A 12,830-nucleotide genomic window follows, 5' to 3' on the forward strand; every position below is an offset into this window, starting at 1 on the left:
TACTCTGTCCTTACATTATCAATGACATATTCATTAAGAATAGTAATAGGTTCTCAAACTAAATCTTAGATCCACAGTGATTTTGTTTCTGAGATAAATAGTATATGCTGAAATTTATATTTATATCACTAATGAACTTTACTGCTTAATTTAATTTTGGTTTGGGAATTTCTTAGCATGGTAAATAAAAAAATATTTTCTAACAGTCAGTTTTTACTGTGAATACATAAATGGTCTATTTGAAAGTAAGATACTCTAAAGAGGCACTATTCTTATATTGAAATGTTTTTCATAAGTTTATGCCATTGGTCATTTCTGTACTATTACTCTTATAGTCTATCAGAGTTAGAAACAGATATTAAAACTTTCAAAGAGTCAATTTTGGAGATCTTGGATGAAGAAGAGTTGCTAGAAGAGCTCTGTCTGACAAAATGGAGTGACCCAGAAGTCTTGTAAGTAAATAACCATTCTTTATTAATGATTTTCTTAGGGTTAATCTTCTCTCTCTCAGGGACGATTTTCCAAAGAGAGCATAACATTTTTCTGGAACAGAATACAGGCACTTTTCAACTCCAGTTCAGTTTTTTCCTGAATCAATTTAATGAGGCTATATGGAGTATTTATCATATACATAGCACTCTCCTGGGCTGTGGTGAATGTAATACTAGACACGGTTACTTTTATCTTCAAGGGACGGTTATTTTTATCTTCAAGGGGTTGACCACTAAACTGATGCATACATCTACCCAAATAACTTCCTTAGGGAGAACAGAAGAAGAGCAGTTCACATGAAGGAAGGAGAAGGGTGGGGAGGAGGGGTTGGGGAGCAAGAGAGGGAGAAGAGGAGGACATCAACATAAATTCTTTAAGTTTGGTCTAATATAAAAATATCTTCTTATAAACCTTTTATCTCTTAACGAATTAAGAAATCATTCACTCTTATTAATTGTGCATACTCAAATGCTCTTTGTACGTCAGTATTAGAAATCCAATATTTTTTTAATATGTATAGGTTCTATAGTACAGTTTTTTAAAAGCATGTTTTGAAGTTGTCTGTGTTCTAATGAGGACACATTACTATGAAAAGGGCTATATGACTTTTGACAGTATAGCAGATAGATGTAGTAGCAGAAACATGAACATACTGTAACTTTGGATTATTTTGCTTAAGACCGTCTGTCTCTTAAATAAACATTGTGGGAAGGGGATGTGGCTCAAGCAGCTGGGCACCTGCCTACCACATGGGAGGTCCTGGGTTCATTTCCTGGTGCCTCCTAAAGAAGATGAGTAAAACAGCAAGCTGATGAAACAAGATGATGCAACGAAGAGACACAGCTAGAAAACCCAATGAGAGACACAACAAGCAGGGAGCAGAAGTGGCTCAAGTGAGTGGGTGCCTTCCTCCCACATGGGAGGTCCTAGGTTCCATTCTGGTGCCTCCTGAAAACGAAGACAAGGGAAGCAGACTTGGCCCAGTGGTTAGGGTGTCCGTCTACCACATGGGAGGTCCACGGTTCAAACCCCGGGCCTCCTTGACCCGTGTGGAGCTGGCCCACATACAGTGCTGATGTGTGCAAGGAGTGCTGTGCCACACAGGGGTGTCCCCCATGTAGGGGAGCCCCATGCGCAAGGAGTGCTGTGCCACACAGGGGTGTCCCCCATGTAGGGGAGCCCCATGCGCAAGGAGTGTGCCCCGTAAGGAGAGCCGCCCAACGTGAAAGAAAGTGCAGCCTGCCCAGGAATGGCGCCGCCCACATGGAGAGCTGACACAAGATGACGCAGCTAAAAGAAACACAGAGTCCCATGCCTCTGACAACAACAGAAGCGGACAAAGAACACGTAGCAAATAGACACAGAGTACAGACAACCGGGGTGGGGGGGGGCAGAGAGAAATAAATAAAAGAAATCTTTTAAAAAAAAAAAAAGACAAGCAGGCTCAGAACACACAAGTAACAGATACAGAAAGCAGACGGTGAGTACAAACAAGGGAGGGGGGAATAAATAAATAAAATATATTTTTTTAAAAAGGTGTTGTGATAAAACTATCTTTTACAAAGTACTTCATTTCTCCTCAACTTGGTGGGTGGGTTAAAGATTTACTCCTCCCTCCCCCCCTGTTGTCTGCTTTCTATGTCCATTAGCTGTGTGTTCTTCTGTGTCTGCTTGTATTCATTAGGTGGCACTGAGAACCAATCCTGGGACCTTCCGTAGTGGGAGCGAGGTGATCATTTTCTTGCACCACCTCAGCTCCCTGATCTGCTGTGTCTCTTATTGTCTGTCCTCTGTGTCTCCTTTTGTTGCATCATTTTGCTGTGCCAGCTCTCCATGTGGGCCAGCACTCCTGTGCCGAGCAGCACTCTGCAGGTCAGCACTCTGCGTGGGCCAGCTTGCCTTCACCAGGCATCGAACCCTGGTCGTCCTGTATGGTAGATGGGAGCCCAACTGCTTGAGCCACATCATCTTCCCATGTTTATGCACATTTTTAGCTTTTGCTTTTGTTTTTCCTAGTGTTTTTTTAAGATTTATTTTATTCTCCCCCTACCCAACATGTATTCCCCATTGTTTGTGCTGTCTGCCTTCTGTGTCTGTCTGTCCTTTGCTCTCTCATTCTGCCCTTCGTCTTTTTAGGAACCAAACCTGGGACCTCCCTTGTGGTAGGTGGGTACCCAACTGCTTGAGCCACATCTGCTTCCCCCTAGAGTGGTTTTGGATTTGCCTTTATTCATTGGCGTTCATGCATCTGGATTTTCCTGAAACTGGTGTCATGTACTTGCATGAAACTCTTGGATTGGGGCCATTGAATAGTGAAGCTAACTAGTCTATATAGTTTGGAACCTGTGCCCTCAGTTTATCTGGCAGGATCAGTTGACTTGGCCACTCATAGATTGGCCTCAGTTGCAACAAGTAAAAAGATGAAAACTACTTTTTTCACTGGTGGCTGAATATTCTGTACTAATTCAGGAAGTCTTTTGGTACTAAATATATGACGCACATGTTGGAGACATGTTAATTATGGTAACTCTTTCAACTGAAGTGAGAAGAGCAGTACTGGAATTGACCATGCAGAAGAGATGGAGTTGCTTTTGGAAAACTATTACCGTTTAGCTGAAGATCTTTCCAATGCAGCTCGAGAACTCAGAGTACTGATTGATGATTCACAAAGTATTATTTTCATCAATCTGGACAGGTAAGAAAGCATTTTATGAAACAATCAGGAGGTATTTTCTTTATAAAATAATTGTTATAAAGTAATAAAGCCTTAAAGGAACTCATTTTGGTAGGGATGATATTATCATCTGTAACCAATGACTACATGGAAATACCTTTTTTTTAATGGTGTGGATTTCACCCACGTGGTCTTAGGAGGCTCTTTAGTCAATGTGCTATTCATGGTCATGGCCTTGCGATCTGAGCAGGTGTTCTCCTCTCCAGCCACCGTAATGTGATGATGAGGTTGAACCTACAGTTGACCATGGGGACCTTCTCGGTGTCACTCTTTGGATTAATGGGAGTTGCTTTTGGAATGAATTTGGAATCTTCTCTTGAAGAGGTAAGACTGTATTAGTAAGTAGTTAGGTTTTGGTGGGTTTTTTTTGTTCTGAAAATCGAATTCCCTAGTAAAATAAAATACATATCACTTAAAATTAAACTCACTTGAAATTCAGGCATTATGGTTGTAGCAGTTTGATATGGTTAGGAGTTCCAAAAATAGATAATTAGATTATGTTTGTAATCTGGTCTACCTGGGCATGGTTAAATTATGATTAAGGTTTTGAGTCCTCACAGATAAAAGGCATGGCAAAGGACAGAGTTGAGGGTTTTTGATGTTGGAGTTTGATGCTGAAGCCTGAAGCTGGAGCCCCAGGAAGTAAGCTCACAGAGGAAAGAGAAGCAAGCTCCAGGAAGAGAGGAACCCTGAGCCCAGGAAGAAGCAAGCCCTGGGAAGAGAGGAACCCTGAACCGTGAACCCAGAGAGAAGCAAGACTCTGGAAGAGAGGAACCCAGGAGGCCTGAACCCTTGCAGATGTCAGCAGCCATCTTGCTCCAACATGTGAAAATAGACTTTGGTGAAGGAAGTAACTTATACTTATGGCCTGGTATCTGTAAGCGCCTACACCAAATAAATACCCTTTATAAAACCCAAACAATTTCTGGTATTTTGCATCGCATCCCTTTGGCTAATACAATGGTTGTACCCTGTTACAGCCTAGTTATAAATATAGTCTAGGTTATTTTGTTTCCTAAAACATAACTACATGTAAGAAGGATTTGATATAATAGTTTTCTTCTGTGAAACAATGTTAATGAAGGACTTTTATTTCCTAATTCTGTGCGTCAAGCACTGTATCAGGTCATTCATATGGATCCATCAGTCATCACAACTCTAAAAATATATGGTGGTCTTGCTTTATAGATGAGGAAATTGAGGCTCAGAAAATTTTAAGTAACTTGCTGAAGGGTATTTTATTAGCCAAAAAGGGTGCTGATGCAAAGTAGCAGAAATCTGTTGGCTTTTATAAAGGGTCTTTATTTGGGGTAAAAGCTTACAGTTAAAAGGACCTAAAGAGTCTAGCTCAAGGTTGGTTTCTCACCAGTCGTTGCCATGCCTTAAAGCCAGACGGTCACTGATCTCTTCAAGGGTTCAGGCCCCCCCCCTCTGGGCTTGTCTCTCAGGGCTTCCGGTATCAGTCTAGGCTCTCATTCCAAGGTCAGCTGTAAGCTATCAGGCAAATGGTCCATCTCTCCCCAGAGCTTTAGGATCAGAAGTGACAAAAGCCCTCTCCTCTTCCATGTCTGTGGAGCACTCTCTCTTCCTGTGCGTCTTTTTGAGCAAGTGTCCGTTATTATATAGCCCACCAAGGAGGGGACTCAACCTTGAGTCACACCCCACTGACACAGTTGAATCCAAAGCCCTAAATTGGTTTACTCAAGTAAACGTAAAACCTTTTAATTTAATGCACTCAAAGGGTATCACACCCACAGGGGAACAGGCCAGCTTTCAAATATAATCTTTTTTGGAGGGGGAAAAATTAATAAATAATATCAAACTGCCACAGGTATATAGCTAGAAAATAATAGCTAGGATTTGAACCCAGAGACTTGTAGTTTCCATTTTGGTTTTCTCTTTCCATATTAATATAACACTAAACTCCCAGAGTGTTCATATCATAGTAATCTTGAGTTTTTGTTTTAAGATTTCTAGAAATCTGTGAATATAGGTTTGGTTTTTGTTTTTTCATTTTGTCTTTATTTTTTCAATGTTACATTAAAAAAACATGAGGTCCCCAAATACCCCCCACCCCACTCACCCCACTCCTTCCCCCACAACAACAGCCTCCTCCATCATCATGAGACATTTGTTGCACTTGGTGAATACATCTCTGAGCACCGCTGCACTTCATGGTCAGTGGTCCACATCATAGCCCACACTCTCCCACAGTCCACCCAGTGGGCCATGGGAGGACATACAATGTCCTGTAACTGTCCCTGCAACACCACCCAGGACAACTCCAAGTCCTGAAAATGCCCCCACATCACATCTCTTCCTCCCACTCCCCACCCCCAGCAGCTACCATGGCCACTTTCTCCACACCAATGCCACATTTTCTTGGATTACTAACCACAATAGTTCATGAGTAGAATCGGATCCCATGCCCTAATTAACCTTACAGGTCTATTCTCTGTCTCTGGCTGACACCCTAGTCCAACTCACATTGTCTTTTGTCAGCTCCACTATACACTTTTTCTTTTTTTTAGTAGCCAAACATTTATTATTATTTTTATATGTGAATACTTTATTTCAAGTAGAAGATACAACCTCTCAGGGATTTCATAATTTAAAAACCTACAATCACCCCATCATGTTGTAATCCCACACATACACACACACAATGCTGTAAATGGAACTGCTTGCCTTTGACCGTATACATTTCTTCACAGTCTTTATGGAGTCTGCACAAAGATGTATCTTCTCCCTTTGTTCCAATTATATACACTTATAAAGAGTGGTCTTTTAAAAATTGCAAATCTGATTGTCACTCTTCTGCATGAAACTAGGAAGTAGTTTTCAGTCACCCTAAGATAGAAATGAGACTTTTTGGCAGTAGGTCATTGTGTGCTCTGGTGCTGCCTACACCTGCATCTTGTCTCCAGCCACTCTTCCCTCACCGTCACCATCGTTTCCTTCTCACTCGTGTTGCCTCTAACCTCTCCCCGCAGCCCCTGCCTTTTTTTTTTTTTTTTTGCCTAGCTTACTCCTCCTACTTAACCCTCAGGTTTCAGTTTGTGTCACTTCAAAGGAAAGTCTTCATTGATGTATACCCTCAGCTTAGCCAAGACAAATTATTCCCTTGGCTATACATGCCCAAATAATCCCACATTCTTCAAATGTCTAATTACTTTGTTCAAAGTCTAAAATGATCATAAGCTCCTGGGGCAAGGGTCAATATTACTCATTTTTAAGGCTCCTTATGGTAAAATGTAAAGGGAAAATAACTGCAATATATTTGTTCATTTCATCTCACAAATGATTTAGTGCCTGCTGTATACTAAGCATTGTTCTCGGCCCTGGAGATATACCCTGAGTCCCTGCCTGGTGGAGGTTACATTGTAGTGGAGGAGAGAAATGATAAACACATTTAGTGTGTTGGGTGATAAGTGCCCCAAAGGTAAGGGCATAGAGAATGTTAGTAGGTGGTGGAATGAATGGCATTTTAGAGAGAGGGTAGTCAAGGAAGCTTTCCCTGAGGAGGTGACATTTGAGCGGCGATCTGGAGGGGAGGGGCACGTGGGAAAATCTGGGAGTGCCTCTGAGCAGAGGGGACCACAAATGCCAAGCCTGTGTGGCACGATGAGTGGGCATGTGCAGGGAGCAGCCCAAAGGCCAGAGGGCCTAGAGGACGTTACTGGAGAGTGGTAGAAAGTGAGGTAGATAGGCTGCAGATATAGAGCCTAGTAAAGGATCTGGGTTTATTTTAAGTGGGATAGGAAACTATAGGAGGTCTTTGAGTCCAAATTTATAGTAGCAGAAAGTTCAGTAGTAACCAGAACATCTCAGGCAACATAAACAGATCCCTGACATCCTCAGAAGATACAGCCACAGACCTTTCAATTTCCTAGTTTATGATTACCAAACTTTTTGTACAGATTCCTCCTGTCTTTCTCAAATCATTTTTGTTAGGAAACATGTTTATATTCATGTGCTCATACAACAGGCTGTATCCACTTTTATACTTAGTCTCATATTTTTCTCTCACTTAATGTCTTTGTTTTTTTTAATAAGATTTTTAGAAATTCCTGTCTGACTGAAAGCTTTCCCACTGAGATCAGGAACAAGACAAGGATGCCCACTGTCACACTGTTATTCAATATTGTACTAGACATTCTAGCTAGAGCAATTAGGCTAGATAAAGAAATAACAAGCACACAAATAGGAAAGGAAGAAATAAAACTTTCACTATTTGCTGATGACATGATTCCTATATCTAGAAAATCTTGAAAAATCCACAAGAAAGCTACTAGAATTAATAGACAAGTTGAGCAAAGTGGTGGGATACAAGATTAATATGCAAAAATCAATAGCCTTTCTATGCACTTCTGATGTGCAATCTGAGGAGGAAATCAGAAAAAAAAAATTTATACTCAAGACTAAAGCACTGGAATATTTAGGAATAAACTTAACCAAGGACATAAAGGACCTATATTCAGAAAACTTGAAAACATTGCTAAAAGAAACCAGAGAAAATGTAAATAAATGAAAGGACATTCTGCATTCATAGATTGGAAGACTAAATATCGTTAAGATGTCAGTTCTACCCAGACTGATGTACAGATTCAATGCAATCCCAATAAAAATATCAGCAGCCTTTTTTGCAGAAGTGGAAAAACCAGTTATCAAATTTATTTGGAAGAGTAAGGGGCCCCATATAGCCAAAAAAATCTTAAAAAAACAAAAGAACAAACTTAAAAAAAAAAAAAAAGAACAAACTCACTTCTAGACATTAAAGCATATTACTAGCTTTAGTGGTAAAAACAGCATAGTACTGGCATAAAGACAGACACACTGACCAGTGGAACCAAATTAAGAACTCAGAAATAGACCCTCACATCTACAGTCAAGTGATTTTTGACAAGGTAGTCAAGCCCTCCCAGCTGGGCCAGAACAGTCTATTTAACAAATGGTGCTGGGAGAAGTGGATATCCATATCCAAAAAAGAAAGCAGACCCCTATCTCACACCATATGCAAAAATTAACTCAAAATGATCAAGGACCCAAATATAAAAGCAACAACCATAAAACTGGAAGGAATTGTAGGAAAACACTGTCAAGACCTTGTAGTAGGTAGTAGTTTTAACCTTACACCCAGAGCATGAGCAACAAAAGAAAAAATAAATAAATGGGACCTCCTCAGAATTCCATGCTTTTGCACCTCCAAGGACTTTGTCAAAAGGGTGAAATGGCAGCCAACTCAATGGGAAAAATTTTTGGTGCTCGTATATCTAATAAGGGTTTAATATCCATGATACACAAAGAGATCATACAACTCAACAATGAAAAGACACATGATCAGATTTAAAAATGGGCAAAAGATCTGAAAAGACAGTTGGCAAAAGAAGAAATACAAATGGCAAAGAAACACATGAAAAAATGTTCAACATCATTAGCAATTAGGAAAATGCAAATCAAAACAACAGTGCAGTATCATTTCACACCTATTAGACTGACCACTATTAAAAAGTCGGAAAACCGTAAATATTGAGAGGATGTGAAGAGATAGGAACACTTATTCACTGTGGAGGACTGTTTGGCAGTTCCTAAGAAAGTTGAATGTAGACTTGGCATGTGACCCAGCAATGCCGTTACTAGGTATTATACCCAGAAGAACTGACAGCAGAGACGTGAACAGACATCAGATGTTCATAGCAGCATTATTCATGATTGCCAAAAGTTGGAAACAACCCAGGTGTCCATCACCTGATGAATGGATAAATTGTGGTGTGTACACACAATGGAATATTATGCAGTGGTAAGAAGAAATGAAGTCGTGAAGCACATGACAACATGGATGAACCTGGAGGACATTATGCTGAGTGAAGCAAGTCAGACACAAAAGGACAAATACTATATGATTGCACATTATTGTGAACTAAAGATATTGTGTAAACTCATGGAGTTAATAACTAGAATATAGGTCACCAGAAAATAGAATAAGGTTAGAGAATGGGAAGCTAAGGTTTAATCTGTGCAGAATTGGTAAAAAAGTTGTTTGTAAATCTTTGGAAATTAATAGAAATGGGGAAAGCATATCATGGTGTTTTTAACTAGCTATTTTGAAAGGGAAAGTCCAGGGTCATGTATATTACTAGAAAGAAAGCTTTGCTAACTGTATGTAACAGTAAAACCTCATGTAAAACAGGAATATGGGTGATATTGCATATATAAAATTTTTTACAAAATATAAATACAAATATACTAGAGAGAAGGAAAAAGAATAGCAGCTGTATACCACAGGGGATGCATAGATTGAGGTGATAAGTTTCGTTTTTTGGTTTTTATTATTATTATTATTGCAATAGTGAAAGTGCTCTAAGAGTGAAGTGATGAGTGCACAAATATGTGATTACACTGAATACCGTTGATTATATACTTTGGATGGATTTATGCTTTATGAATATTTACCAGTAAAATTAATTTGTTAAAAATTCCTATCTGATAGTTTCATTATATACAATCATAAGTATAGAGCAACTTGGCTGTAATGAGATGCAGAAGTAGATAAGTGAACTAGTCTTGCTCAATTCCTGGGTGACTGACTCCCACAGAACAAGATTCAGATCAGTGCCTCATCAGATGTACAAAGTACACCTTTGAGTTTCCTGCTGTTCATTAAATCCATGTCAAAGAACTCTGCTCCTGTATTGTTAGGGCTTATGTTTACAATGGTGAGTCTTAGATAGGAAAAACTTTTTAATTTTTTTTTTTTACTGTTTATTTTGAGATAATTTTAAGCTTACAGAAAAGTTCCGAGACTCATCAAAGAATTCCCATATATGTTCTCCTGGGTTCTTCAGACAACATATTATCACATTTGCTTCATCATTCTGTCTATATGTACATACCTGTCTCATCCTTTTGAGAGTAAGCAGATATGATGTCCCTTTACCTGTTAAAACATTGTGTGTATTTTGTAAAAATATGGACATTCTCTTACATAACTGTTTTAGTTTGCCAAAGGGCTGCCAATGCCAAGTACCAGAAATGGGTTGGCTTTTATAATGGGAAATTTATTTGGGGAAAAGCTTACAGTTCCAGGACTATGGACTGTCCAAATTAAAGCACCAACAGAGATGCTTTTTCACCAAAATCCACAACTGTCGATCCAGGTTCTACCACGCGGCGAACATGGCCACTGACCTCTGCCTCCCCTCCGGAATCTACCAGCTGTCAGAGCTCAGCTGTGGGCAGCCAGGCATAGGGCTTTTCTCTTTCTGGGCCTCCTCTATCGGTTTCCTCCATTCTGCTTTCCTCCAGAATTCAGCTGTAAGCTGTCAGGTATGGCTCATCACTCCCTGGGCCTCAGCTCTTTGAGCCTCTCGGGCTTCTCTCCTCACAGCTCAGCTGTGGATGAAACTGGAGGCCTCTCTCTCATGTGGCAGGATCAATATGGCGACGCCCTTTATCTGTGTGTCTCCGTTTATATCAGCCCAGCAAGAGGGCAGAGATTCAACCTGAGTCAAGCCTTATTGACTAGTCCGGTCAAAAGAGTCTTACACCCACAGGGATGGATTAGTTCAAAAACATAATCTTTCTCTTTTTGGGATTCATAAAAGAACTTCAGACTGCCACAATAACCCTAGTATCATTGCCAAAAATTAGGAAGTTTAACACTGAAACAATACTATTTTCCAATCCATAGACCCTATTCAGATTTTGTTCTTTATAGCCAAGAAAATCTTGGCTCACTTGTTGCATATGGTTTTCACATCTCCCGAATCTCCTCTGAATCTGGAACAGTTCTTCATACTTGATCTTTCATGATCTTGACACTTAGAAAGGTAACAGCCAATTCTTTGACCCTTGATAATGTTTTCTCATTATTAGATGCTGGTTATACATTTTTATCAGCGGGTTCTTTCACTACCTCCTGTAAGTAGCACACGGTGTCAGTCTGTCCCATTACTGAGAATAGGAACTTTGGTCATTTGGCATCTGCCAGCTTTCTTTCCTATAAAGTTACTCTTTGTAATTAATAAGTATTTTTTTAGGGAGATCCTTTGAAATGATGTGAAATTCCTGTTTTTCATCACTTTTTCACCTTTTGGTTATGGCATCCACGGATGATTCTTACCTGGATCAGTTATTACTGTGAAGGCTGCCACATGGTGGTTTTCTAAGTCCATCATTCCTTCCACATTTATTAATTGGCATTGTATTGTAAGGAAGAGCTTTCCCTTTTCTCACAGTTACTCATTTCTTCCAGTGTGTGTTCATGAGTTATTCTTTTATTTAGTTGCTGTGTTATCTCTTACACTATTTTGATGCTTGCTTTGGAGTACTTTTTTCCCTTTGTGCTGGATTCTGAGTATTTTTGACACATCCCAATTAGTTTGTAGTGCTTCCTTAGCTTCTGCCCTATCAAGATATTCTAGGCAAGACCAACTGTAACTATTTCTAAGTGCTGTAGAGAGATGAAACAGCGAGCAGAGAAAAGTAGGAATGACCACCAGACATGAGGACTATTCCCTCAATTTTGCAGGCCTGGCTGGGGCAGGGGGCACGTTAAACCTCTAGTTCTCAGGCACATGGCCCTCCCCTTGCTCCCCTAGAGCTCTCACACTGTGCTGTATGTAACAGCTTACAGGGAGAAGTGAGCTCTCCGCCATCGGAACTAACCAAGCAAAGGCTGGTGATGGGATTCCTTTCCTGTGGGAGATTAAATTGTGGTACTGCAAATATATTCCAGCTTTAAAAAGTATAGTTAGAAAAAAGGTTTACTGTAAGAAGTTCCCAAACTTTGTCCTTAGAGTTGTTGATTTTTTCATAGTATTCCTAGGCCAGAGGAAATACCCAGCAGTTCCTTTTATGAAATAGTTAGGTCAGAACAACTTAGTAGTAGTAGTTCTCATGGGGTCCCTCAAAGACATTGCTTATGTTGCCCTCAAAGATTTAAAATATTTTGGGGTCCTGCAGTGCCCACAGGGCACCATGCCCAGGGCACCGTGCTCCGCTTAGTTTGGGAATGGTAACTATAAGCAACAATTTAAACAATTATTTGATTATGACTATTAAAATTTGTATGCGTGTAAACAGACTGGAAGGAAACAAAAACTAAAAGTGATTACATTTGGGTTGTAGACTTACAGATGATTAAAAATACTTAAAACAGATCATGTTTCTCTTCTGATAAATTTTATGATTCTTGGTCTTTGGTGCTGTTGAGGCACTGTTTTTCATTCCTTTTTATGGGAAAAGCCTGCATAAATAAGAGGCTTCTTTTAAACTTTGGGGCAGTAATAGTTCAGGAAGTGCTATCTGCAAGGAACCTAGCTTTTCATGCTTGAACTGAACTCTTTTCTATTTCAGGACCATAGAATCTTTTGGCTGATTACTGGAATCATGTTTATGGGAAGTGGCCTAATGTGGAGGCGTTTGCTTTCATTCCTTGGACGACAGCTAGAAGCTCCCTTGCCTCCGATGGTATGACGGGGTTGGTTCACGGCAGCCTAGCACGGGGGCCGCCGTAGCCCGGGCTGAAGGGTGGGATTCACGGCAGCCTCGCACAGGGGCCGCCGTAGCCTGGGCTGAAGGGTGGGATTCACAGCAGCCTAGC

At 40.2% G+C, this 12,830-nt stretch overlaps 1 protein-coding gene across 2 annotated transcripts in view; it reads left to right on the forward strand.

Moving 5' to 3' along the window:
• MRS2 (magnesium transporter MRS2) overlaps positions 1-12,830 on the forward strand; it is a 33,892-nt gene that overhangs the window by 17,831 nt on the left and 3,231 nt on the right. Inside the window, exons 7-10 of one of the 2 annotated variants that reach the window (XM_004462068.5) lie at positions 336-452; positions 3,035-3,187; positions 3,433-3,550; positions 12,584-12,697. In XM_004462068.5, the coding sequence (XP_004462125.2) occupies positions 336-452; positions 3,035-3,187; positions 3,433-3,550; positions 12,584-12,697 (502 nt within the window). Of the gene's footprint in view, positions 1-335; positions 453-3,034; positions 3,188-3,432; positions 3,551-3,786; positions 3,964-12,583; positions 12,698-12,830 lie in introns of those variants that run through there. The other variant, XM_071210996.1, reaches the window with a different exon arrangement.

The sequence above is a fragment of the Dasypus novemcinctus genome, chromosome 22 (assembly GCF_030445035.2).
Source record: "Dasypus novemcinctus isolate mDasNov1 chromosome 22, mDasNov1.1.hap2, whole genome shotgun sequence".
Lineage (NCBI taxonomy): Eukaryota > Metazoa > Chordata > Mammalia > Cingulata > Dasypodidae > Dasypus > Dasypus novemcinctus.